At 39.0% G+C, this 27,163-nt stretch overlaps 1 protein-coding gene across 8 annotated transcripts; it reads right to left on the reverse strand.

The window, feature by feature from the left end:
* Positions 1–139: 139 nt before the first annotated feature.
* On the reverse strand, positions 140–26,109 carry ankrd26 (ankyrin repeat domain containing 26). 8 transcript variants are annotated; one of them, XM_077517477.1, is made up of 43 exons: positions 25,631–26,109; positions 24,551–24,665; positions 24,294–24,467; positions 24,022–24,128; positions 23,797–23,934; positions 23,498–23,658; positions 23,093–23,129; positions 22,949–23,021; positions 22,773–22,824; positions 20,965–22,427; positions 20,544–20,751; positions 19,282–19,331; positions 19,115–19,196; positions 18,909–18,995; positions 18,095–18,180; positions 17,950–18,013; positions 17,814–17,858; positions 17,490–17,723; positions 17,311–17,397; positions 17,159–17,229; positions 15,415–16,131; positions 13,822–14,006; positions 13,435–13,620; positions 13,309–13,339; positions 13,079–13,220; positions 12,199–12,412; positions 11,922–12,105; positions 11,710–11,856; positions 10,276–10,738; positions 8,700–9,205; positions 7,541–7,693; positions 7,211–7,386; positions 7,049–7,142; positions 6,932–6,958; positions 5,724–5,801; positions 4,976–5,110; positions 4,779–4,891; positions 3,546–3,702; positions 3,244–3,456; positions 2,183–2,406; positions 1,915–2,113; positions 1,240–1,285; positions 140–1,139 (listed from the first exon to the last, which is right to left on the reverse strand). In XM_077517477.1, the coding sequence occupies exons 1-43, from the start codon at positions 25,828–25,830 to the stop codon at positions 1,009–1,011; spliced, it is 8,055 nt and encodes a 2,684-aa protein (XP_077373603.1). In that variant the 5' UTR covers positions 25,831–26,109; the 3' UTR covers positions 140–1,008. The 8 variants fall into 8 exon arrangements, with proteins under 8 accessions (XP_077373603.1, XP_077373602.1, XP_077373610.1 ...); XM_077517476.1 differs by having other exon boundaries at positions 19,282–19,343; XM_077517484.1 differs by lacking the exon at positions 20,965–22,427 and adding an exon at positions 22,521–22,561 and having other exon boundaries at positions 19,282–19,343.
* Positions 26,110–27,163: the final 1,054 nt, after the last annotated feature.

Genomic DNA, 27,163 nt, shown 5'->3' on the forward strand with positions numbered 1-27,163 from the left:
CATTTATAAGACTTATAAATCTCTAATTTAAGTGTGATTGAAGGAAAATGAAGGACTTCATTTTGGAAAATAAGCCCGTTTTTTGGTTTGTTTGTTTTTTATAATTTTGAAGACCCAACTCTGTGACATTTCAAACAGCTAGACAGAATTCATTTTTATTGGCTTCTTCATGTGACTTAATTTCCTGAAATACACAGCAAGGTCTCTATTTTACAGTTTTCATTTCAAGTCAGGTTAAAAGAAACATCCCACAAGTATTCTTTCAACACTGCACTGGGCGGCAAAGACAAAAATCACGAGTTGTGAAAAAAAAAAAAAAAAGAAAAAGAAAAAAAATAACTGAATTTAGTGACATGAATATACTTACCCTTGAGTACTTCAATAGAAAAAAAAAAAGATCATTGAGAAATATGTTGACCAGTATTTTTTTTTTTCAGTAGAACAATGAGAAATGTCACCATTTGATGCCACGTACCCACGACCGACAATGTACCAAACAACTAAATCTAAATGACCAAAGAAATATTATCATTCAAATACTGTATGTTGCTGATTAAAAATGACCTATGATTGAACATTTCTTCCTGTCATTCCCTTTTAATGGTGCAACATCCAGTACAGCATATTGTACAACCACACATTCGGTACAGTTGCAGTCTAATTTGTTGTTTAAAACACGTTGTCAACCTTAGTGATTAACACAAGAGGGCTCAAATATTAGAAATCGATATTTCTCATGTGTTGGAGCTCATTAGTGTTTTTAATAGTTGTGGCTAATCATTCTGCTCATTTCCTGAGATGCTTAAGTGCAACGTGCATTTGGCTTGCTTGTTGATTCGTGCCGTCAGTATTTCAAATTGTTATATACAGATATACACCGACTGTTGCGAGATGTACCTTATTTCCCTTCTATTTAAAAATCCCTCTTTGATGTCAGTTAAACAAAGCTTCAGTTCTCAGTCATTTTCTACCTCAACTTGTTACTTGCTGGGACATCTCGAGTGTTTCTTAGACCTCGTGGTTCTTCTTCAGGACCTCTAAGTACTGCTGCTTTGCTCTGCTAACGGGGTCCAGGTCCACCCTTGAGGCAGAGCCCACCGGAGACATGCGGGCCAAAGAGACGTCAAGTTCCGCCGAGGCTGAGGAGGGGAAATGGACGCTTGATCACAAGGCCAAAAAAAAAAAAAAAAAAAAAAGAAAAACGACATAACAGCCTCTGTATGTTTTTTTTCCTCGCACCTTTGTTTAGCTCCCGTGATATGCTTCTGTCCAACTGACGCTGCATCTGAAAAAACAATTGAGCAATTTGACGCATCAATTTTATATTTTATATTTGATTTTTGCTTTAAATCGCTCCCTCACAGATCATGGTGAGTGCTAATGAGTCTGACAGTATTTTTTTTTTAACTCTCTTACTGCCACACGTTATCAAAAAAAAAAAGAAAACAACTTTAATATGACAAAGACTTTGATCATTTACGTCATCCTTGAAGACATTCTATTTCATCAGATTTTGTCAAGTTTCATTGTAATTTCATACACATTGAGCCCATTGAATAGAGATACAATGCTGCCATCTGCTGGCCATAGATAGCGTGTTTTTGATTCCACAACTCATTGACCAGGCAGTGCGCGCTGCACTTAGACGGTGCCAAATGATAAAAATAAAATAAATAAATAACGTAGTTGACGTCATTTAACGTGTATGGCGGCATACATCGTGATTTTACTAATCGTTATTAAACGTTTTTGGCGGCGAAAGAGTTAATGAATTATTATTTTAGTCAGATAGTATCTTAGTAGTAAGTCACAATGACATCATTTTGGCTTTGTAACTCGAAAACTCTGAAAGAAGTTGGGACTCTCGTACTGTAAGTCACAAATACAACTGGTTGGTGAATTATTGTGCCATACCATGGTCAGGTAGTCCTCCACACTACTGCTTTGTCCATCAATCACAGGGCCGAGGGGCCTAGAGGTAAGGCCCCTGTATGGGCCCCCCAAAGAGGCCACGCTCCCAGATGATGGTGGTGCTGATCCAGGGGATGTGATTATAGACCTGCCCCGCTCGTTGACCAACCTAGAACTGGCTTCCGAAAGCTGATGACTAGTCCTGTGCACGGAAAACAGCAAACATATATGATAACATTATTTGGGTTTCAACAATTCCGTGCTTCCTGACCTGTTTAGATCAGCAGAAAGGGACTTGCGCAGCTTCTGCTCCTCTCTGTACAGTTCCTTGAACCGCTCCAGCTCCGTGTGCGTGGACTCTCTTTGGCTGAGGGAGTTGTGTTGGAAGGCTCGGGCTCGGTTCAGTTCGTTTTCCAGTTCTTGGATCTTCAAGCGCAGGCTGGCCTCATTGGCCGCTTTGATCTGGTCTTGTGCCTCCTGGGTTGCTGCTTGGGACTGGGACACATAACTAACATTGAATATATAATTATGGTGCTTAAATAGAGAAGCGTATTGCATTCACTTGAAAGAAAAAAAAAACAAACTCAATATTTTGGGGGGGGAGCTTTGTTTTTTTGAGTAATTTGTTTTCTGTTATTCTGAATATTTTTTTCTGTTTTACTGAATATTTTTTTCTGTCATAAAAAAAATATTCAGAAAAACAGGGGCGACATATTATTCAGAAAAACAGAAAATAAAAAAAATATTCCAAAAGACAGAAAAAAAAATTATTCCAAAAAACGGAGCACCAACTTCTGTTTTTCAGACTCTGAACTCCAAGTGACCTTTTAAAGACCACTGACCTGTATATATGACCGATAGCCCATACATGCCAGTGCAAGCTCTGAATAATATTTTCCCCCCGGTTTTTCTGTGTAATTTTTTTCTGTTTTTCTGAATATTTTTTTCCGTGTTTTTCTGAATATTTTTTTTAATGACAAAAAATTATTCAGTAAAACAGAAAAAAAAAAAATAGGAAAAAAATTACTCAAAAAAAAATAAAATAAATAAAGCTTCCCCCCAAAAATAGCCAGAAAAACAAGAGTTTTTTTTTTTTTCTTCAAGTGAATGCAATACGCTTCTGTACTTAAAGATGATGCGGATGTGTAGAACTGTACTGCATCATATTGACATCCACTTCTAATAAATTGACCTTTAATTTAGCGACAGGAGAGGGGAAAATGGCTCACAGTATAATGCAATGCAGTTCTTAGCCAACTGCAATCTACGACCACGAAAATTGTTAAAAAATCAAGTTGGATTTCCCAGCCCACTCCTTATTTTACGCTCTACCTGCAGGAAGATGTTGACTTCCTGTAGTTTGTGATGTATTTCCTGTCGGGCCCTCTCCTCCACCTCTCTCCGGTACTGCTCCATCTGCCTCTGCTCCACCTCGGAGGCCTCCACTCTGCGTTTGAGGTTGAGCACCTCCTCTTCCAACAGCCTCCTCTCCGACAGGCTACCTTGGAACGCTCGCGTCTCCAGTTCTCCCTGCAGGTCTCGCACCTGGGATTGGAAGACATAACAAAACGGTTCTTGACGTACAGTACTTGCGATGTAGTTTAAAATGACAGTGCTGCATCAGATGGACAAACTTTTTCTCGTCTTGCGTCAATAGCTCCATCAGCCCGGCTGTGTCTTCCCACGTCCATCTTTAGACTGCTCAGCGGAGAGGCAATGTCACCTCCTCCGCCACCACCTGTGCCCTGATCCCGCAGCCTCCTCTTTGCAGTTTTAAGTAGAGTCCGTAGCCTTAAATTCATTTTGAAAAGAGAAAAAAAAAAACTAGGGCTGTCAAAATTAGTGGGTTAAATTTGAGATAATTTAAAGTTCCTTTAACGCCACTATTTATTTATTTTTTTAACGCGTGGGAGAATTCCAGTTGCAACACAGCAGACACGTCCATGTCAAAATTTAGCAGTAATAAATTTGATAATAATGCATATCTTTGTGGAGACTGGGGTCAAGTTATATTTTTAAATTTTAACTCATTCACTGCCAATGACAACTATAGACGTCAAAAATCCAAGCAAACAGCCAGTGTTAATTTTGAAAAAATAAAAATAAAAAAAATAATTAAATTAAATTAAAATTTTAATTAAAAAAAAGAAATTTCAATTTAGTTTTAGTTATAGTCTTCTGACTGAATATAATTAAAGCCTTAGTCATAACTTAGTCACCTGATTGTATTTGCGTTTTAATCCAACTTTAGTCGACAAAAATAAGGAGCAATTTTAGTCGACTAAATTGACTTCTGGAGGTCGAGACCCAGTTTGTGGTCTCAGTAAGACCAAGACCGACCACTATGCACGATGGTAGCACTGAGCAATGAAATTGTTGTCATTGTTATTATTAATAACAATGGGGATTAATACATATGAATGAAAACAATGAATAACTAAAACTAAATTCAAATTTCTTGTCAAAATTTGCACTGGCTGTTTGCTTGGACTTGTGACGTCTATAGTCGTCATTGGCAGTGAATGAGTTAAAAATGTGCAGAATTTTACAAATAACTTCATGTTAAAGATAAGATACCTTTTAATTTGAAAAGAAAAATGCACTGAGCTGTCACCAAGGTTATACAAATTACATTATGCCATCTAGTGGCAGAAAGATTACCTCAACACAAATCAATATCACACTTGTTTTTTACAGTATTGTACATCTTTTTAATTTTAACTCAATTTAATTAATTATTATGAAATGAATATCAGTGACTAAATGATACAGCCATTTTTCGCTCTCCTATGGGGTGCTAAATGCTAAAAGGTAGGAAGCGTTTCAGTCCCAGCTGAGACAAATGAAAGTTAGCACTACGGAATCACCTGTACATTTCCTTTTGAAGCTCTGTGTTTCTGTCCATTTCTTGCTCCAGACGACAATCGACAGCCTTCTTCTGCTCTGCTACTTTCTTGGCTTTCTTCTTCTCTATTTCCACCTTAACATCCAAGAAAAAAGAAAGAAAGTGATTGCTATTTTGTTGGTCTTGAACAACATTGGTTCAAGTCGCAATTAAGCTCACCTGGCTGCTAAGTTCGCCTTTTTCCTTCTCGAGCTCTGCCAGTCGAAGTCCTAACTTGGAGCGGCTCTTTAGCTCCTCCTCCCACATTGCCTGAGAGTCGTGGGCGCTGTTAGACAACACGCTTTGCTTCTGCACCTTGAGCATATAGAAAGAAACAGCAAAATATATAAGCCTGACATTAGCATGAAAAGGAAAAAACAAAACAAAAAAACATTAAATCTGTTTCTACAATGAATCTAAAATAGTTAATTGCTGTTAGCTAATTTTAGCTTACAAAAATGTGGAGGATGCTTACACTGAAATCACTATGCTTGATCTGATTATTAGTTCTTGATGAGTTATTAAAAAAAAAATAAAAAATTATAATTGCAGTACTTGTTTGTATGTCCATCTGGCACCTATCGTAAAGATCTTACATTTGAGTTAGTTGTCTGAGAAAAAGACACTCGTTAATTTTTTTTTTCTTTTTGAGGTATACTGCCATGAATTTGCCGTCATATTTACTCTATTTTGATGATTTGATATTCATGGGCTAAAAAGTGTTTTTCATACAAATAGTGACTGCAATTCTGACTTTACTAGTGCATTATCTCAGGTTAGTGATAGATTATGGCACATTCCATGTTACATTAGAAGTATTCTGTACTTCTATTTAATTAAATAGTATCTAGAGTGTGAGTACTTTTCCAACTGTGCTTTTGTCGAATGCAACTCCAACTATGACGGCCACATTAAATTTAACGCTTACCTCTTTATTGAGTTGGTCTTCTAATGTCATCTTACTGCTTTGCAGGTCGGTCACCATGTCTTCCAAATGAGCTCTGACCTACATATACAAGAAAAACAAATGTCAGACTTTAAAGTGCGTATTATTATTATTATTATTATTTTTTGTTTGAAAATAGAGAGGGACATGGCTGATTTGAATACCGTAATTTCCAGACGATATAGCGCACCTGATTATAAGCCGCACCCAGTACATTTCTAAAGGAAAAAGGGATGTAGGGATACGATATCACGATATGAAGTTCACAATACGATAATTATCACGATATTGTGGAGAGGTTGGCGATATTTTTAATAAAAGATCACAATATTGTAAAAAAATGAGCTCATACTAAAAAAATTTTAAAAAAAAAGTATAATATTGTGCTTACGTAGAGGGGCCAAAACATCACAAATTAAAATCAAAATTAAACCACAAAAAAAATAAAAAAAATAAATAAATAAATAAAAATAGCCACCAGAGGGTGCTAGAACTGCACAAATGGAAATCAACTTGATTTTTTATTATTATTATTTTTTTTACCAGACGTGTAGCTTTTAAATATCGTGAACATGACGACGACGATATTGTGGCAGTTTTAATGTCATGATATCACGATATTGCCGTTACAGTTACATCCCTATACGTTAGTAACACAGCACTAACAGGGCTGGTTAAAAATAATGTACCGGTAAAAGTCACTGAGACTGAGACTTCTTGTATTTTCCATGATCAGGGTCTGTTCATGCTATTTTTATTCATGCACAAAGCACGAAGTTACATTAAACTTGTGTCTTCCTCGACACATATATTCCACCTGTCTCACTCTACCTCTGTTCAAGCGCCCCTGGCGACCGTTACAAAAAATGTATCATTGCATCATTGTATAAGCCGCAGGGTTGAAAGCGTGTGAAAAAAGTCAGGGCTAATAGTCCGCAAATTACGGTACTTAAAGCGGTCAGTGTTCGGGTTGAAAAAGAGGAGTAGAAGACCCCAGACACAACAATCAGGGAAAAGTGAGGTCAAGTGAAGTGAGGAATCAGTGAGATCACTGAGAAAAAACTCCCCCAAAGAACCAAATTTCATGATTGTTTGCATTCAAAGACACCAAAGAAACACCCCTTGAATTTCATTTATAAAACGTCAAAAGTTGCACACAGACACACTAAATCTAAACCCAAAACACCAACCATCACTCCATTTGCATTGTCAGGCAGCTGGGAACAAAACACAATCCCTAAATATGTCAATAAGGAGAGTACAAGTAGTGTATTATAAAATGGTACATGCAATTAAGTGGCGCTCACCCTTGCCTCCTCCTGAGAGCCTTTCTGAAGTGCTTCAAGTTTGTTCGACTGTTGCTTTGCAGCAGCCTCCAGCTTTACATTCTCAATCTCCAGCCTGACGCAGCATCAGACAGCAAGTTGATTACATGCTGAAAACCGTGCGCTCTGTTGTGTCCAGTTTACCTTTGCACAGCCTCTTCCAGCTGTTTGACGACAGCGTCGGAGGAAGCCGCGGCGGACAGCGCCTCCTGCTGCTTCTGCGTGGCGTTGCTGAGTTCTCTCTCTCTTTCATCCAGACGACATCTGAGATCGTTCACATGTTTCTCAACTTGAAGGCACTGGGATTCTCTTTCCTCCACCTGCATGACAGAAAGGAGGCCTCAGCAATTTAAAAAACAAACAAACAAACATGAATTTATCATCAGTAACGACACACTCTACAAATGAGGCTAAGAAGAGCAAAAAAATAAAAAATAAAAAAATAAAACAGTCGGTACTGTTCTCTGTCATTACCTTTCCTTTAAGGCCGTCCATGTCTTTGAGGAGCCGAGTCTTCTCTTCCTCCAAATCATTACGATAACGGGTATTGATTTCCAAAGAGGCTTCGCACATCGACAGCTTCTTTAATGAGTCTGCTAGCTCCTGCTGCAGCTCCCTCTGACTTGCCTATGCCAGGAAAACAAAAACAGAAATATGTAGTTACATAGTGGTGGTATGGTGGTATTTAGATGCGTTTCTTAAAAGTGTGGTACGCGTACCACTTCTGGTGCACGGACAAGTGAAGAATTACCGAATGTCATTTACAAACTGTGCATACTGTTACAGTTTTAAAATTTTAGAACAGTTTCAGACACACTTGGATTCATTTATTTATTTATTTATTTTAATTACGTGCGATACATTTTTCTCATTATCTTTTACTGTTTTAAAACACAGTATTTATGTTCAAAGTAAACTGTACATAATGTTCCAGTGGCTAAGTTATAACTAAATAATTAAATTTGAGCTGTTAAATAATTATTATTTTTTAATCAGATTAAACACATCTTAGAATTTTGGTTAATCACAATTAATCACTTAATTAAAAAGGCTTTTTATCAACATTTTTTGCCCGCCAAATTTGAAGAGCATCTGTTATATGTTAATTCTTTCGACATTTAATGTTATGCGGACGGACGTCTTCAACATTTTTTATTTTTTTTTGATCCGCTGCACTCTCATCCTCCTCTTTTTCTAATCTGTTAATTACTTGCATAATTTAAAAATGGAAAAAAAAAATGACCCTAGTAGTTTGACATGAACAAATATTCTGAATGTCATACGCAAACATTTACTTTAATGCATGTAGTTATGTTTATTGCTCCAACACAACCTGTGCTCCCTTTAACGTAACCATCCGCTGTCAAGCTAAAGGATAATCTGCGGTCAAAATTAATAGTGCGATTATTCTGCGTTAATACATGATCAATGCGATAATTTTTTTGTGATTAATCAATGAGTTAACACTTTACCAGCACTAAATTAAATATACTTTTCAGGACTAAAGCATCACCTTCACCTTTGATGGACTGTACTTTAATGTTGGCGTTACTTGTAGAGCCAAGTATTTATTATTTGAGGTGGTACTTGGTGAGAAATGTTTGGCAACCACAGCATTCGGACGTGCTCTCACCTCTCTCTCATTTTTCTCCTCCTGCAATTGGTGGATACGTTCTCGAAGTTCAGCAGCTTTTGTGGCCAGTTCCTGATTCCGATCCTGCACTAGTTGTACCCTGTCCTCACAGTCGGCGCGGAGCTTGGACAAAATGTCACTGAAAGACTTTTGGGCGTCTGTCACGGCATTCTCCTTTGCAACGCCCTTGTTTTGAGCCTCCTCCAGCTGTTGCCGTAGCAACATGCCGTCACTCTGCGCTTGGGCTAAGCGCTCCTGCGTGGCCTCTTGGCGAGCCCCGGCCCGAGTGACCAGCTCCTTCTCGGCCTGCAGGGCGGCCTCAAGCTCTTTAACGCGGGCGGCTTTCTGGTCGCTGTCGCGCTGCACGGTGTTCAGCAGGAGGTTCTTCTCAGTCACCTGCAGCATGACCCGGTGGGCCTCGTTTTCCATGCTGTTTGCGTGCGATTCCGCCTTGGACAACTTCTGGGAAAGGCTGCTGACTGCTTCGTGCTGACTGGATGCGTCACCTGCACAGATAAGTGGGAGTCGGTTTGCATGGAGCGAATATTACAAACTAAACATTTTGTCACTAATAGGGATGTAACGATATACAAGCATCACAATACAATACTGTCACGATATGGTAATTATTAGGGGTGTGAATTGCCTAGTACCTGACGATTCGATTCGTATCACGATTCACAGGTCACGATTCGATTCGATACCGATTAATCCCGATACGAATGGTCACGATTCGATACCGATTAATCCCGATACGAATTTATAAGTCGATTGTTGCGATTTTTTTCCATTCAAATTTAGAAAATACTATCAGTAAATTTGTACATGTACACTGTAAGATTTGTATGAATATATTTATCTAAAACTTGAGGCTTATAACCGTGAGCCACTGTACACAAACAGTTTGCAATCTGTTTCACATCTGAACAGCATTAAAATAAAAATATTAAGGCTTAATGTGCCGTTCATATAACATTCTTCCATGCTCAAGGTGTGAATCCTAAAAAAAAAAAAAAAAAAAAAAAAAATCGATTCTGCCGATTATTGAATCGATTCGAGAATCGCGCGATGTAGTATCGCGATATATCGCCGAATCGATTTTTTTTAAACACCCCTAGTAATTATCAAATTGAGGGGTGTTTGGCGATCTAAAAAAAGATCGCAATATTGTAAAAAAAAAAAAAAAAAAAAAAAAAAAACAGAAGGGCCAAAACATGCCTTGTGAAAATTAAACTGCAGTAAAAAACAAACAAACAAACTAGCCACCAGAGGGTGCTAGAACTGCACAAATGGATTTTTTTTTTAACAGATGTGCTGCTTTTAATATCGTGACATGATGCCGACATTGTGGCAGTTTTAATATCGCAATATCACGATATTGCCGTTATCGTTACATCCCTAATCACTAAAAACATAAGATACAATTTATGGACCTTCTTTGTTATAGATTGATTTTTTATGATCGTTAACCATTTTGTTGATGATGTGTAGTATGATCAAGCTAACATTGCTATCACTGTGGTTTTGTTGCAAATAATTCTTTATTCGAATCTACATTCAGTAAAACCTTACTAACTTGAGAGTCTGTCTCTCAGACGACGGTGTTCCTCCTTCTCCTGCAGCAGAGCTTTCTCTGCGTCCGACCGGGCCGCCATGCAGCGCTCGGCCTCCTGCAGCGCCGCATTCAGGCGAGCGCGGGCCGACTCCAACTCCGCCGCCACCGTCTCTCGGGTCTGACGCTCGTTCTCCAGGCGGGCCGCCGTGACGGTCAACTCCGACTTCATGGTGGCCGTCTGGTTGTTGAAGTCCAAGACGGTTTGGTTCAGGGAGTCCCCGTTGGCTTTGAGAGCTCGCCGGGCCTCTTCGAGTTGTTCCTTGAGGGCTTTGTTCTCCTCCTGGAGGTCTCTCTGCTTGATGCTGCTGTTGGCCTGGGAATTCTCGAGGTCTGTTCTGAGGGTGCTGAGCTGCTCGTGAAATATGGAAATCTGCTGGAGCAGCTCCCGCTCCCTGTCGCTGGCCTCCGTGAGTTGTGACAAGGCCTGTGAATGTTTTGATGCATGAATGCAAGTAGTCACATTATGCAAAAAAAAAAGGAAGTATGCAGAGGCTTCAGGTGGCCTATAATGATGCTCTGCGAGTGCTTCTAAGAAGGCCACAATGGACTAGTGCAACTGAGATGTTTGTCTGTGCGAGTGAACACTTTGCAAGCTGTACTCAAAATTTTAATGTACAGTTTTATTGGTAGACTGGAAGAGTCTCAAAATGAAATTTTGGTGTCACTCACAAATATTGAATGAAGCGAATTTATTATTTTTTTTGTTAAATCTTTGTATTTTTTTGTTTTGTTTTGTTTGTTTTTAAGAGTGGACCCCGAGTCTGGAATAAAACTGAATTGAAATGTAATATGTCCACAGGTTAAAAATGAATTTAAAAATACCTATTTTTTAATAGTGCTGGGTTTAAAAAACAAAAAAGAATAATCGATATCAAATCAATTCTCCTATTCAAGTCTTATATGGATTCATAAAACCATAAATCGATTATTTTAGTATCTATTTTTCTCATAAATTTATTAGAAAATAAAAATTATAAAGGCTGAGGTTTTTTTTCTTGTATTTTACTGTTTTCTTGACATTTAGTGTTGAATGAATTTAAACGTATTTTCTTACATTTATGAAAGACCTGACTTATTGTACTTTACGCCAATTCAGAATCTTTTTTTAATTTATATGTACAATTACTAAATTAGAATTGGGAAAATATTTTCATCTCATCCTTGCTGATGCCAATTCTGTGGACCACGAAATCATTTAACCAGTTACTTCCTCTGCACAATTTAATTTGGAATTTATTCGTGGAGTTTTTATCATGTCCTTGATATTTAAGAAAACAAAAAAAAAAATCAAAATCGAATCAAACTAAACTCTTATGACTCAAAATCAAATCGATTGAGGAAATTAGGATCGATACCCAGCCCTATTTTCTTACTAAGCAATATGTGACATCATACCTCATGACTTTTGCTTATGTTTCTTTTGTTCTCCTCTTCTATCGCTTGCTGCTTGCGTACATGACTGTTGAGCAGATTCTCCAGCACCGTGCGCGCGCTGCGCTCCTGAGCCAGCAGCGTTTGCGTCTGACTGTTGTCCTCCTCCAGCTGGGGATACAAAAATGTCATCTATGACTCGTAATATCTCATCAGGGAAAGCGTACGAATTGTACCTGCTTCTTGTTGTTTACTAAAATCCGCATCTCCAGCTCCAAGTTCCGAAGAGCCAGCTCCACTTTTTGTCTCTCCTGAACCTCAACCTGCCGCTGCTCCTCCGTCCTCCTCAGCTTATCTCCGGTGGTGTTGTACATCATGGTGGCATTGCGTCCATTTTCTTGCTCCTGTTTTAGCTGAAATCTGCGCCACAAGCACGAGACAGCTAATTATGTGAAGAACCAAAGACAATTTATGAAAACATGATACAGATAGAGAGCAAAAGGCGATTCTTACTTGAGGTTGGTGACTTCTGTTTGCAAGTCCAGCTGGCTGCGCTCCAAGGCCGATTTAACGTCTTTCACCTCATCCAGAGAGCTCCTTAGGTGCGCCTTCTCCGTTTCCAGGAGGCTCACTTTGTCTGCGAAGAAGCTGTGACGGCTTTTGGCCTTCTGAATGGACCGCTCGTATTTGTGGAAAATGTTCTGCAGCTTTACCATGCTCCTGGAGTCTGAGGAAGAAAGATAGATGAGACAGCTTAACTTGCAATCATTGTTTTACTTTGTAGTTAACTCATTCACTCGCAGCCATTTTCACAGAAGCAGTCCCGTTCGCTCCCGGCTGTTTTACTGGATTTTGACTGATTTTGCAAGGCCCACAGAATATTGTGTTCTATTGCTATAAAAGCATTAAAGCATTAAAGTCTCTTCTTTCATCAGGAAAAAAAAGTATGTTTCTATCTGTTTCCGTTTTGCAGCAATTAGCAATAGAAGAGAGCCAAGTTTCATCAGTTTTTACAAATCTATTCAAAATTGTAAGTAATTTAGCTTTTTTTTCTAGATGGCCCTGGTTGATCTCCTTTGCTCTGCTGCCACCTGCTGGCCGTTTGTGTAATAACTACCATTTCTGCAACCGTTCTTTGCAGTTGAGAGACTGCATCAAAGCCTTCTGTATGCTCTAGCATAAAAACAAAAAAACAAAAAAAACGTATAAATACGTCTTTCGGACACTTAGAACATAAAAAAAAACGTATTTACACGTTATTGGGAGCAAATGAGTTAATATAGACAAGTTAACCCATCTATTTTCTACGTTTGTCACAAGATGTTATCCATGTACACAAATGCAGCCATAACATTAAAATTAGCTGCTTGTTTCTGTATGCGGAGTATTTTACCTGTCACAAGCGAATCCAGGTTCTGAATGAAGAGAGAGCTACAACGATGGCCTGAAGCGCGAAAGTCGGAATCATCCGTGGTCACGTCGGATGACGAATTGAGCTCGTCAATATCTTCAGACATGTCCAGTTCTTGTGATTGCTAAATGGATGAAGAAAATGTGGTCTTAAGTCTACATACAATATTGAACTGAGTCTAATAAATAAAACAGGTCCAAAAATGACATTACCTGCTTTTTCCTCTGTTCTCCAGTTTTGCACCTGTCACCAGAAGAGAAAGAACAACTAATTGGCGTGGAAACAAATGGATGATTTAAAAATAAAAAATAAAGTATGGCATGATGCATAATACACACCTTCCTTCATCGTCCGACACGTCACTTAAAGTGCTGTCGTCAAACAATGAGAGCTCTCTGTTGTCCGTCTGAGGGGTTCTGGCTGTACGGGCCTTACTGCCTCCTGCAAGCTGTGAGGTCTCCTCTACGGGTTGTTCTTCGGGTTTTCTGACACTCTGATGTGATAGTTGGGATTCCACCTGTGACCTGTTCATGATATGGAGGGGGGAAAAAAAAAAAAAAACACTACTGTACAGTCTGGAGGGTCTAAAATGGATGACAGTATTTTGGACTTGGCATCAAAAGCAAGACAAATTTAAATTTAAATTGTGAATGTGATAACATACAAGTGATGAGATCATTAGAATGAAAAATCGAAACAAAAAACAAGTGCACTATGGTGCGTACCTGTCACAGGTTAAAGACTTCTGTGTTTGTTGGGAGGTTTCAGCTTGACTTGTCGTTTCTTTGCAGCTCGCTGACCCAACCTCACGTTTCTCAATGGAAAACCCCTCTAATGCGCTTCCACTTATGTCACTGAAAGCACTGGGATTGTTCACATTAACAGCAGCCTTGGGAGTCTCTTTGACAACCTGAAGACCACATCGATGGAAAAAAAAAAAAAAAAAAGGGTTGGCCCCGTGTTAAGATTAGTTTTGCATGTCTTGCATCATTCATAATTTAAAGTCTCTTGAGAGACCTTACACCCGACTACGGTAACTGGACTTGACAAAGAAGAGACGCACACTGAAGATTCTTTCAGGTATTGAATGACTACTACAACACATGCAAAGTCCATGCAAGATGCAAAATTAAAACATGATGTAAATCCACACAACTCAAGAGTGACAAAGCATACCATAATTTGAACACAAGATGGAGACAAAACGCTATAAGCGACACCAAACAGTTAAATAGATGAAAAGTACCACTTTATCCTTCAAGAGATCCGAGCAACATTGTAGGTATACCAGTCTTTTCTGACTTTATCGATTACACAGTGGATATATAAAAAGTCAGCACACCCCATGATAAAAGATTTCTTTTTTTTCCCACCATTAATGCAACATATAACCTCTCCAAATTATTTATTTTCTTTAATTTTGCTGAGAGGGAAAGTAATATAACTGAGGTAACGTGGTTGCATAAGTGTGCACACCTGCTTGTATTTGGGATGGCGCTGTGTTCAAAATCAACCATCCATCCATCCATCCAGGTGCTGGCGCCTATCTCAATCACATTCAAATCCATGTCAACATTTAAAAAAAATAAATAAATAAATAAACAGCACACCACTGCCACCATTTAAAGTGCTTGTGATAAACCTCAAATGAATTCCAGTTTTTCTAGTTGGCTTTTCGCGACAATTTCTTCTGCAAATAATTCCTTCCACTTTGTATAGTAGAAAAACAGCCAATGATAAAATTTTTTTTACCATAATTCTGCAAACTATGTTTGGCACATTTAACACTGCTCCTCCCCAAATTCAGTTGGAGTGTACAGGTTATAGGTCACATTGGTGGCAGGAAAAAGTTTTTAAATGGTTATCCTGGTCTAATTTGTTACAGTGCTTTGGAAAAGTATTCACCCCCCTTGAGTTTTTCAACATTTTGGCATGTTACGACCACAAACACAAATATATTTCATTGAAAATGTTGAAAAACTCAAGGGTGATGAATACCTTTTTAAAGCACTGTATATCACAAAAAATGTGTCATTCGAGCAGGGGTGTGTTGACGTTTTATATCCAATGAAGGTTCAATTTGTCAGAGAATATTCACTGAATATTAGAATTGATGTTGCGTAATATTTTTAGAGCACTTTTTTGGGAAGAAGAGAGACAAATGAGGGTGGGTTAAAGGACCTCTTATGGGTTAAATGAAGAAAAAAAAAATCAAAGAAGTCATGCTGTTTGACAAATATGGAGCAAATGTTTCTCATAAAATTACGATGAGAGCAAACTTTGAAATGACAAATGGGGTCAGACGGTCCTTCTTCTACCTCTTTCTGGACTCCCTGGTTCAACTTCCCCACGTCCTCTTGAAATTCTTCATGGGCAACAAGAGGAAAAGAAGGAGACTGTCTGTTTAGTCGGCAAGGCTGAGAAGTGGAAAGTTCTTGAGGGTTCTTCTCAGAGTTGGTGTGTTTCTTTTCAGGTTCTTCCAGTTGACGTTTGTGATGAAGCCCAGGTTTAATGTGGCCAGCAGAGTTAACCCTGCTCTCCTCCTTTGTCGTGTGGGCTTGTATTGCTTCACTATAGAGTGGTTCTTCTGCTTCTTTAAACATGATGTTCTCACTAGCAGGAACGCGACATTCTGGTATCTCCTCCTCGGGTGGGGAGTAGTCAGGAGAATCCGACGCGGAGTGCTCCGAAGCAGACTCCCTGTGTTCCGGGACAGAAAGCAAGACCAGCTTTCTTGCTCGAGCAACGGGCCGTAAAACGGCTTCTCCTTCCTCATCATCGCTTGACTGTTCTTCAGCAGAGGATAAGTTAACCTGCTTTTCATCTGTGACCTGTTCTTCAAATCCAAAGGTGGATTTTGCTTCTTTTTTCTCCACTTCTTCCCACAGCTTCTCAAACTGGGTCAGTGGTAGAACATCCTCATTGGGTCTTTGCTCAGGACTTTGTTGTTCTCGAACCACCTTGTCGCCCATCATGACAGACGTTTGTGGGTGACTTGAATCTATGTCACGTGACTCTAATGGATCATCTTTTGCCTTGGATGACGGTGGGAGAGAAAACACACAAAAACAGACAAAGACCAGAAAAAAAAAAATAACAAGGGATTTCGCAATTATTTTCATAATGTGAGTTTAGCAATATTATTTCTGGAATAATAATATGGTCATTGATCAGACGTGTGATCTGCGGAAAAGGAATGAAGAACAACTAACAGTTTTTTCTATATTCTGTAGATGTCATCCCAAGATGTGCCAATAATTAAGTCCATCAGTAAGATCTCATCATAATAAGAATTATGCCCATTTACAGGACAGGCCAAAAGTTTTTACACACACACACACACACACACATCTCATTCAATTTGTTTTATTCTCATGACTATTTACATTGTAGATTCTCACTGAAGGCATCAAAACTAAGAATGAACACGTGGAGTTATGTACTCAAAAAAAAAAAAAAAAAAAAAAAAAAAAAAAAAAAAAGGTGAAATAACTGAAACCATGTTTTAGATGCTAGTTTCCTCAAAATAGTCACCCTTTGCTCTGATTACTGTTTTGCACACGCTTGACATTCTCACTCTGGGAACTCCTTCTAATGTTGGAAAATCATTTCAGGTCACAATTTTTGAAGCTCATCAAGGGAATGCCAAGTGCGCAAAAAAAAAAAAAAAAAAATCATCAGAGCATATAGTGACTATTTTTGAAGAAACTAGAATATAAAACATGTTTTCAATTATTTCACCTTTTTTTTAAAAAAAGTCCTTAACTCCAGGTGTTAATTCATAGTTTTGATGCCTTCAAAAAGTAAACGGTCATGAAAATAAAGAAAATACATTGCATGAAAAGATGTGTGCAAACTTTTGGCTTGGCTTGGAGGTGAAAGCCAACTGCAGATTTAAAAGACAGAATTCAATAAAGACGCTTAAAGCCAAACAATCTTCAAACTTTGATCAGTCTTCCACTTGAAAAAATTGTCTCCATAAGTGTGGAGGAATGTGTGTTGTTGTGATGAATTAAATAAGGACTGCGAGCATGCTTATCTCATCAGCTTGTTATTTCTCACCTCTTCTTGCTGCTTGACATGTTGAACATGACTTTTTTGGTCTTCTGTCATTGTTGGGACTTGAGGGTAGCCTAAGGACAGGCGGAGTCTTTACACAGAGAACATGTGCGCACAAGTAGGACTACTAAGAAATGGTCAGTGGGACTTGTTACCTTCTGTGACCGCTTCCTGCAGCTGCTGATTGTCAGTATTAGCCTCAGTGCACGATGAAGCTGAATTGTCGTGGTCGCATGCAGATTCTGAAGGAGAAACACGTAAAAAAAAGAAAAAGATCATCGGAATGTCTTTTGAATGGCAGGTAGAAATGAGAAGTGAAGTGCAAAGTGCTTACTGTCACTCTCTTGAGGCAGCGTCTTCTTGGAACGAGGTTGGGGATGAGGAGCTGTGACCCGTTTCTCGTCTGCGCCGTTCCCCCTCGGAAGAACGTCGGGCGCTTTTGGAGAGTCATCGGACTCCTTCTCCTTACGGGAGGAATGTGGGGATTCTTCGGGAGCAGGAGAAGCCTCTATGCATCTAGGCAGGCTTTTCTTACTGACATTACTAGATGTATCCCAGTCTGATGCATCTGTAAAATGAGGAAAAAAAAAAAAAAAGGGAAGGGAAACTGAAATGTTCATCACATTTGGTGCAGAATATTCCTTAAAATTCAGCTGACCTTCAGCATAGTCAAACTCTCCCAAACCAAGTTCCTCCATTAAGTCTGTCAAAGAAGCAAAGAAAAAAAAATGTATGTTTTAAAACGCAATATAATAAATAAAAAATTATTGCCTCGGCTTTATCATCTTACTGACCTGTTTTTTCCTTGTTTTTTCCTTCGCATTTGCTCAAAAGTAATCCCCATTTGGTTTTCTCACTCTAGTGGTGGGGGGGAAAAAAAACACCCATTATTATTACGTATGCAAAAAAAAAAAAAAGTCATTCTGGTGTTAATCTTACCTCATTTTGAGTTGGATCCTCTTGCTGAACATCTCTGGTATCCATACTGTCTTTATTCTCAGTAACAGCTCCAACAGCACCGAGGCCTACAAAGTGAAATATTCATTTCAGATTCTAATTTGTACCATGTTGCATTTAGCCCAAGCAAGCTTGTGCAGGAATGTTGGAAGAAGCGGGTTTGTCCAGCTTGCCATTACGCAAAAATTATTATTATTATTATTATTATTATTATTTTAAGTCGGGCAGAAGCGGAACAGTTCGCCGACATTTAATCAGTCAGCTGTAAATTAGAATCCTAATGAGTCTTTATGTCAAGCTGATAAAATTGAGTGTATGAAATGTAAAGCATTTTCATGATCAGATCTGCTAAACAATTACACAGCTAGAAAAGACAAAATTTCCAACATAATGGATGACAACGATGTAAAAAAATAAAAAAAATAAAAATAAAAATAAACATGCAAATGAGGTCACAGTAAACGAGTAAATAAATACCTGGTTGTGAAACTAAAGCCATTTAGATCCCTTTTTTTTTTTTTTTATTTGTTGCCGACAAAAACTCAGCATCACAGGAACTTTTCAATTATTAGACACTTTAATTTCTACATAACAGCTAACAATTTTAAACTGCTCAACTCAGCCACCCCCCCCCCCAACGGTGTAATGGTTTGCAAAATGAGAACGTCATTCATTAAGCATGAATTCATGCCCCATGCATTGTGTGAAAAGCGTTAATGAGCAGACATTGTGCACAGATAACATGCTGCTGCCCAAAAATGAGCACGGTGGTGACCAGACCATTCACGATTCCTACCCACTCCCGGGCTGCCTCTACTCCACCAAGGCTCGGGCATCCACCCGCCTCCTGCCCCTCTTAAAAACGAGGGACTATATAACAAGTCTACGAGAAAAAAAATTCAACAGGTTGTTTTGACTACATGGAATGAACACAGCACTGAACGTGTTTTGGATAACCTATTTTTAAAACATAACATGGCAAAAGAAAATGACACAGCTTACCATCTTCCATGTTTTCTTCACCAGTATTCTGCACTTGGGCGCTTTGTTTATCTTCATTTGGCAATCTGTGGTCTTCTTCATGCTAGTGATTAACAAGCAATAAAATATCAGTATTTTTACACAATTATGTCAACATGTGTTCAATGTTCTTGTTTAATGTTCTCTACCTCAGAATCCCAAGACTGCTCCTCTTCCTCTTCCTTCTCAAGACCCAACTCTGAAGAAAGACCTGAGATTTTCAAAATGACTGAATTAATTACAGCCACAGGAAACGTCCTCTCAAATTTCTGCTCTTATTTCCAGCTATCTACAAGTCCTCCCTCAGCACATCCAAGCATCTCATTTTTGGTCTTTTTCTTTCCCTCCTACCTGGCATTTCCATTTCCAGCATCCTTCTATCGCTATATCCACTGCCACGCCTCTACTCCTGTCCAAAGCATCTCAATCTGGCCTCTCTAGTTTTTTTTTTCTCTCCAAACTTTCCAGTCAGCGCTGTGCCTCTGATGAGCTCGTCATTTGTCACTCCCAAAGAGAATCACAAAATATTGATCATTATCACGGCTTCGCATTGTTTTAAAATTGCCAGTTTTTGCAAATGTTTACATATATGGTATGATATATATATATATATATATATATATATATATATATATATATATATATATATATATATATAATATATATATTTAGATTTTTTTTTTTTTTTTTACAGGAATGGAACCGTTTAATATCCTTTCTATTCATTTCAATGTGAAAAGAAGATTTGAGGGGGTTTTGAGTTTATGGTAATTGCACCACCACTATATTTCAATTTACTATCTGGAAAAAAAAAGAGGTTATTTGAGGTGAGGTGTTAATTTTAAAGTGGGCACCTGGCTTTTAATAGAGGGATGGCATCTATTAGAGAAAGGTCACTGCTTAACTCATTCACTCCCAGGCGTTTTCACTGTTTTATTGTTTTTTGACTGATTTTGCAATGCCCAGAGGATATTGTCTTCTATTGCTATAAAAACATGGAACCTACCAAAAGAAAGATTAGTCTCTTCTTTCATCAGGACAAAAATGGTATATTTTTATCTGTTTCTGTTTTGCAGCAATTAGCATTAGAATATAGCAAAGTTTCATCATTATTCACAAACCTGTTGAGAACACTGGGAAAAAGAGCTTGTTGCAACATTGCCCGTGCTGCTCTCTTATACTCTGTTGCCACCTGCTGGCCGTTTTTTGTAATAACTACCATTGCTTTAAGCGAACGTTTCAGGTCTGAAGCTGCATCAAAGCCTTCTTTATGCTCTAGCATTTAAAAAAACAAAAAACAAAAAAAACAAAAAAACAAAAAAACATATAAATACGTTTTTGGGAGTGAATGAGTTAAGGAAATTTTTGCATTCATCGACCACATAATAAAGGACACCTGAGATTTTCTTACCGCTTTTAGAAACATCTCTTTTTTCCTGAACATCTGTCGTATCATCCGTGAGGTCTCTGTTTCCTTCAAGTTGATCATCTGAGATGTCCTCTTCATCCTCATCTTCTTCCACCTCTTCTTCTTCTTCCTCCTCCTCTTGGTCCTCATCATCGTCTTCATCATCACCATGTAGGTCCTCTTGACTACCATCACTCTCGTCAGCCTCTTTCTGTATAAAAATATTAGCAAGTGATATTTTATTCTGTGCGAACAAATTGTGAGAGAAACAAGTAGGGAAAGCGGTAAAAGCCACAACGGGCTGAAGATTGAAAAGCTACATTATTGATAAATATATTTTACATGTAGACACAAGACTACCTACTGTAAAAACTAATTGTGCCTGCGAGGTGACACCTTCACGGTGTCCTCTGAAGCTCCCTACCTCATCAGGCGAGTCCAAATCAACATCATCAATGTCGGTGTGAGGCAACGGTTCCGAAAACACGCTTGCATCCGAGTGACCACCAGCAGCGTCAACTTTGCCGGGTGGAATAGCGGACGTCTTCTCTTTGTTTAGTTCATTCGAGGCCTCTTCTGCGTGAGGATTGGTAGCCCCGTCTTGTGGGGACGTACCATCCGTGGTGAACTTTCTGGACGCATTTGCAAGTTTAGAGAAATCATCTTCTTCTACCATCTGGTCTGGCAAATTTCGAGCGTTGGGATGTTGCAAACTAGAGGCAGTGGAAGGATCCTTCCTCTTTTCTGACAGATCCAATTCATCATCAACTGGTTGGTCCTCCGAGTGTCTTGATGGTTGGACTTGGTTTCTTGCCGTGTTTTCATTTAAGGTTTCAGGGCGGCTGTCGTCATTAGATGCCAGACAGGCGTCAACCAACTTTTCCTCTGATGTCACGTGTGCATTTCTTCCAGCAACCGGTCCCTCGCCTTTTTCTGATGGAGAATCCCAATCGGATTCTGCTGTAGACGGTCTGTTCTTGGATCGGGGAGAGTATAGAGGAGGTTTTTCATGTTTATCATGGTTTGTCCCTTCTGGTGATGCAGCTTTGCCACCAAGACAGACAGTCTTGTTAGTGTCCTCTTCCTCACAGGCATCATTGTCTGCTTCCTCTGAGGAGGAGCCCCACGATGATCTACGTTTCTCATTTTTGGAAACAGCATCTTCAATGTCGGGTTCGATGTCTCTATTTTCGTCTTCTGCCAACATATTTCTTTGACTTGCTTTGGGATCATCCTTAAGGCTCGTTTGTTTGTCGTCATCATCATCATCATCATCATCATGCTCCTTTTCCGACTCTTCCATCTTAACCCCGTTTGCCGTTTTCGATCCGATTCCCGTGATGAGGTTCGAAACGATCGTTTGACCCGGCGCCAACATTAACTCATCATCCTCGTCGGAATATTTGGACTCCACTCGAATTGCTGACACGACAAAATCCTGGTCCACGTCCAACGACTGCAGCATCTGAGAACGCGTTGGTCCGGATGCTTGTGAAGAATTATCTGGCGGTGCGCCGTCGCGACTGGGAATGCGATGAGAAATTTGTTTGTTTTCAGATTTTCCACTTTCACGATCGACTTCCACAAGGGAGGGCTTTTGTGCATCTTCTGAAGAAGTGTTAGACTGAACAGAGGCCAAACAAGAGTCATCCTCACTCTCCTCCTCCTCCTCTTCTTCTTCTTCTTCTACCTCTTCACTTTCCTCATCATCTTCATCCTCCTCATCATCATCATCATCATCCTCTTCTTCTTCTTCCTCCTCCTCCTCCTCCTCCTCACAGCTATCACCTTCTGAGCTCTGGGCTTGAGATTCTGAACTTGACTGACTTCCTGACAGCTGCTCTACCGTACCCGGTTTGCCCTCAGCAGGTTCCGACGGACACTTGGCTTGTTTAAATATTTAGAAGGGGGGATAAAAAAAAGGAGAGGAACAAACAGCATCAAAGGAAAGCAACAGAAAAATCAACAAAAACATGTTACCTTTGAGTAGATAAGAAGAGGGGTAGAGGTCATCTGGGAGGCTTTGGGAAGGAAAGGAAGAGGTGAGGGTTCTACTGGGGGCTTCGAGGGTTTACTGGACACTCTCGGGACACTATTGTCACTGTCAGACTCAGAAGCACTCATGGATTTGTCAAGCACTGCAAAGGCTATAAACGTTATGAATACAATTACCATCCACACTAAATAAATGACTGGATGATTGCACAGAAAAAAAAAATCGTTGTCAAATACCTTTTCCTCTTTTAGATTCAAGCATTTTCCTCAGGTTCATTTTTGGTGGCGTCTAAAAAGAAAGGAGAAAAAAAAGCCTGCTCAAAAAAGTATATAGCAAGTTACATGCAAGCAAACAGTAATAAAAAACATCAATTAATACGCTCCAGTGTAGAGTTGATGCTGACTTGACCAACCTTTTCAACTGTAAGTGACTCACAGTCGTCCTCAGATGAAGCCCATTCATCTGTGCCGCCTTTTTTTGAGATCCTAAAATCATAGAAAAGAAAAGGTCACAAACGCGTGTAGATTTCGTGTATTGAAAAGAAATAAAAGCTTACCGGCTTAGTGACTCTGCTTGAGAATTATCCTCAAAATCTGAAACAATGCAAGGGAGCTTTAAAACTTTGGACTCAAGACAGATGGAAACTCATTTTACAAACACACTAAATCTATAGTATGGTCTCCAACAAGCATTACATTCTGTTTAGCGAACAATTTTTAAGCTGTCATTATTTCCATTTCTGAATGCTATAAAAATGTGTCTTATGTGAACAATTATAATTAATAAATAATTACATTCTAAAGCTTATATTGAAGCAACTTTAAAAATGTATGCATTATATTTAGTAGCTGATATTTTGTGCTGTTTTAACCATTGCTGCAAAATGTCAGTGAGTATTAAGAATACAACTGGACTGCTTGGTGATCGTATTTATGATCTTTTTTTTGCCTAAACTATTCACCATCTTTGTCAGTGGCCGGTCCTCCTACAGCGAAGCCAGTTTCAAGAGCTCGGGATGCGTTGCCCAACTCGGATTTCGACTTCTTCTTACTTGGACCTGGCTGAGACCGAGAGGCTGCCCGATTCCTTTGGGCACCGTGCTCAGTAATGAGGATGGCACAGCTGCAAAAGAATCAAAACACTAACATTGACGCCAAACTTCAACCTGTGATTTTACATAATCAGATGCTAACATTAGAGAATAAATCATTTGTCCTCCCAGCTCAGGTCAGTTGTTGACTTGCCCGCATAGAAACTTACGGATGATGGCCTTCAATCGCTGCATAATCCTCAGCTGAGTGTCCTTTGTTATCTTTCAGCGTAATATCGGCGTGAAACTGCAAGAGGGTTCGCGCCATGCTGATGTGTCCATTGCTGGCAGCCATCATTAATGACGACCTGCAGGTACAAACAAATCCGCATGAAGCGTCTTTAAAATGATTTAAATACTGTCAACTACCGGGTGTGTCATTGTTTGTAACTGACCTTCCATCTCCGTCCAAAATATTGACATCAGCGCCTTTCTTCAACAGAATCTCGGCCACTTCTAGGTGATCTGCTTGGACTGCCAAAATCAGGGGTGAAATGCCCTCCTAAAAATTTGAAATATATATTACAGTAAGTTGTCTAATTCCCTCGTAGCATAATTGCCTAAAATGTATAATGCTGTAGCATCCAGGGCGAAGATAACATGATGTGTGCTGACTTTTTTTTTTTCCTCGAAATGAATCCTCAAATACTCCAATACTGAAAGTTACCTTATTCTGGGCATTGATGTCAGCGTCGTGATCCACGAGGTTGTCGACGGTGGAGATCGATGGGATGCTTGAGGCTAAATGTAAAGCTGTGTTTCCCTCTGCGTCCACCAGATTGGGATCAGCGTGATTTTCCAACAGAATACTGGCACACGTATCATGCTGACCTTGTACCGCCTGATAAAATGAGAGAGAATTTGATCATGAAAATCACGGACGGTCATCAAAATGTCAACTTATCCAAGCGCCTCGAGGCTTACCTTCATTAAGGCAGACCTGCTTTGATTGTCACATAAATTGAGCTTGGCTCTTTTCTCCACGAGAAATCTCACCACCTCAGCATTTCCACAGGCACAAGCGAGGTGAAGCGCTGTTCTGTTAAGGGAAAAAAGTAGGGCTGTCAAAGTTAAAGCGTTAATAGATTAATTAATCAAAGAAAATTGTCGCATTAATTACGTATTAACGCAGATTAATCGCACTATTTTTTTGGACCGCACTTGAGCCTAGAACGTAACCGCGGATGGTTACATTGAAGGCTGCGCAGGTCAGCGATTAGGTCAATGCACAGCATTTCCTTGGCCTGTTGTTCCAAGACGAGCGGGGTGACTCCAGTTGATCTGCTCGGTGGTAAATGTCGCTTTAAAAAAACACCGGGACTTTAGATAAAACAAAAGTAATTTGCATTTAATTAATTATTAATTGCTGAATTGCACGCAATTGATATGATGCTGTTATGTTTTGAGCAATACACGCAATGCATGCAATTGCGTACAATGTTTGCAAATGACATTCAGATAATAAAATGCATTCATGTCAAAATATTACGGTATTTTGTATTTTATATTACGCAAGTAATTCAGCTGATTAATCGTGATTAATCAAAATTAAAAATTGTGATTAATCAAGATTAAAAATTTTAATCGTTTGACAGCACTAGAAAAAAAGACAAATCTTGAAAAGCAATAAGCATGATATGGATTTACATGCAATAATGGTTAGTACTGATGCAGCTATTTTCAAAGAGGATTGTGAAAATGTATATTTTTGGCTTATATACAAATAGTATACCTCTTATGCATGAAATGAGACATTGGCGTCATCTACTGGTGGTTGCACATTGTACAGTTATTTACAGGCTTGAAATTTACAATGGATAAAAATATGATGCTCCGCCATTCATCCCGGTTGAAAAAAATAAACGTAATTGACAAGTACACTATAATGTGCATGTGCAGACTTGAGGGGGTGGCAATTAGCGAAACAAACTTGTTGCTGCGTTGTGACTAAAATAAATCTTATTTGAGCGTAGAAGAGAAGGTGAGATGAAAACCTTCACTGACCTGTTGTGCTTGTCAACCTGATTGACGTCGTTGCTCTTGACGAGATGCTCCAGCTTGGCCACATCTCCCCGCCAGGCAGCCTTGTGAAACTTGCCCAGGTCTTTCTCTTTCACCTCGTAGCCGACACAGGGCGCGTTTCCTCGGTCGGGCGTACGCGACGGCGACTGTTTCTTCTTGGAGAAGCTGAATAATTTCTTCATGTTGACCGCTTCACCGCCACTGTCTGGCTGCGACTTAAATCCGAGTGAGGGGATCACCGCTGGCGCCTCTCATGACGGGCAAATAAGACGTCCAAAGCGGATTAACCTCGGAAAATGTCGCTGGACTACAACATAGTTTGACGCGCATATCCGAAATACAGTCACCTAAAGTCATTTTCCGCAACTTTACTGTGCACGGAGGGTCATAATTGTTTTTATTTGAATGGAACGCTCGAGCCGAGCCAAGGAGACCGCCACAAGCGGCGCCTCTGCGCTGGATACGATTTTGGCGCATGCGCAGGTTTCATGTTTCTTCTTCTACCGTTGTTTACTGACAGTTGTTCTCCAGCGTTTTGGTGAAATAGCGTCACCCTCAGATCCGGAATGAAATGATTCAATAAATGGTGTGGGTTTTTTTGTTTTGTTTTGTTTTGTTTTGTTTTGTTTTGCTTTGCTTTGCTTTGCTTTGCTTTGCTTTGCTTTGCTTTGCTTTGCTTTGCTTTGCTTTGCTTTGCTTTGCTTTGTTTTGTTTTTTGAATTGAGGCGTTTATTTATGCTCTCTTAGCTCTCCAAGTTGTTTTATTGTATTACAGTAAAGCCGATTTCCCAGACATTTGCTAAACCAAGCAAATTAAAAAAATAAAAATAATCTCACAGGACTGTGCCAGTGCCACCAAACAAAAATATATATATTAAATAAAATAGACACACAGGCTAATTGGCATGTATGGTAAATTTCAGAAAAACTAAAATAAATTAAATTATTACATTAAATTTAAAAAATAAAAAATCTCACAGGACTGTGCCAGTGCCACCAAACAACAATATATATATATATATATATATATATATATATATATATATATATATATATATATATATATATATATATATATATATATATATATATATATATATATATATATATATATATATATATATATATATATATAGGCACACATGCTAATTGGCATGTATGGAAAATATCAGAAAAATTAAATAAGACAATTTGTGAGGTGTAATTCTAAAAATTTAACAGACAAATTATACTCTTTATTATTTATTTACTTTATTTTGAAAGTTTGGTTGGGCACATGTTTTTTTTTTCTTGTTTTTTGTTTTTTCCTGGGTTGTAGTGGTGGGGCATTACAGGGAAAAAAAAATAGAGAAGTACTGACCGAAATACACATTAAAGATTAAATCCATACATTGTAGACTTAATAGCTAAATAAAACCACTGTTGCCCTTGCCGCTAGATTTGTTGTACTCGATCTGAGGATGTGACCTGTGGGCCATATAATGCCCATTTCTGCTCTAATCCCTCAAGGCTTAC

The sequence above is a fragment of the Festucalex cinctus genome, chromosome 3, assembly GCF_051991245.1.
Source record: "Festucalex cinctus isolate MCC-2025b chromosome 3, RoL_Fcin_1.0, whole genome shotgun sequence".
Lineage (NCBI taxonomy): Eukaryota > Metazoa > Chordata > Actinopteri > Syngnathiformes > Syngnathidae > Festucalex > Festucalex cinctus.

Excerpts from the sequence above, each read along its gene's own strand:
- ankrd26 (XM_077517476.1), bottom strand. The coding sequence starts at position 25,830 with ATGAAGAAATTATTCAGCTTCTCCAAGAAGAAACAGTCGCCGTCGCGT. Across the intron at positions 16,132-17,158 it reads ATGTCAAGCAGCAAGAAGAG|GCAAAAGATGATCCATTAGA; the intron begins GTGAGAAATAAC and ends CCGTCATCCAAG. Across the intron at positions 1,140-1,239 it reads ATCACGGGAGCTAAACAAAG|CCTCGGCGGAACTTGACGTC; the intron begins GTGCGAGGAAAA and ends TCCCCTCCTCAG.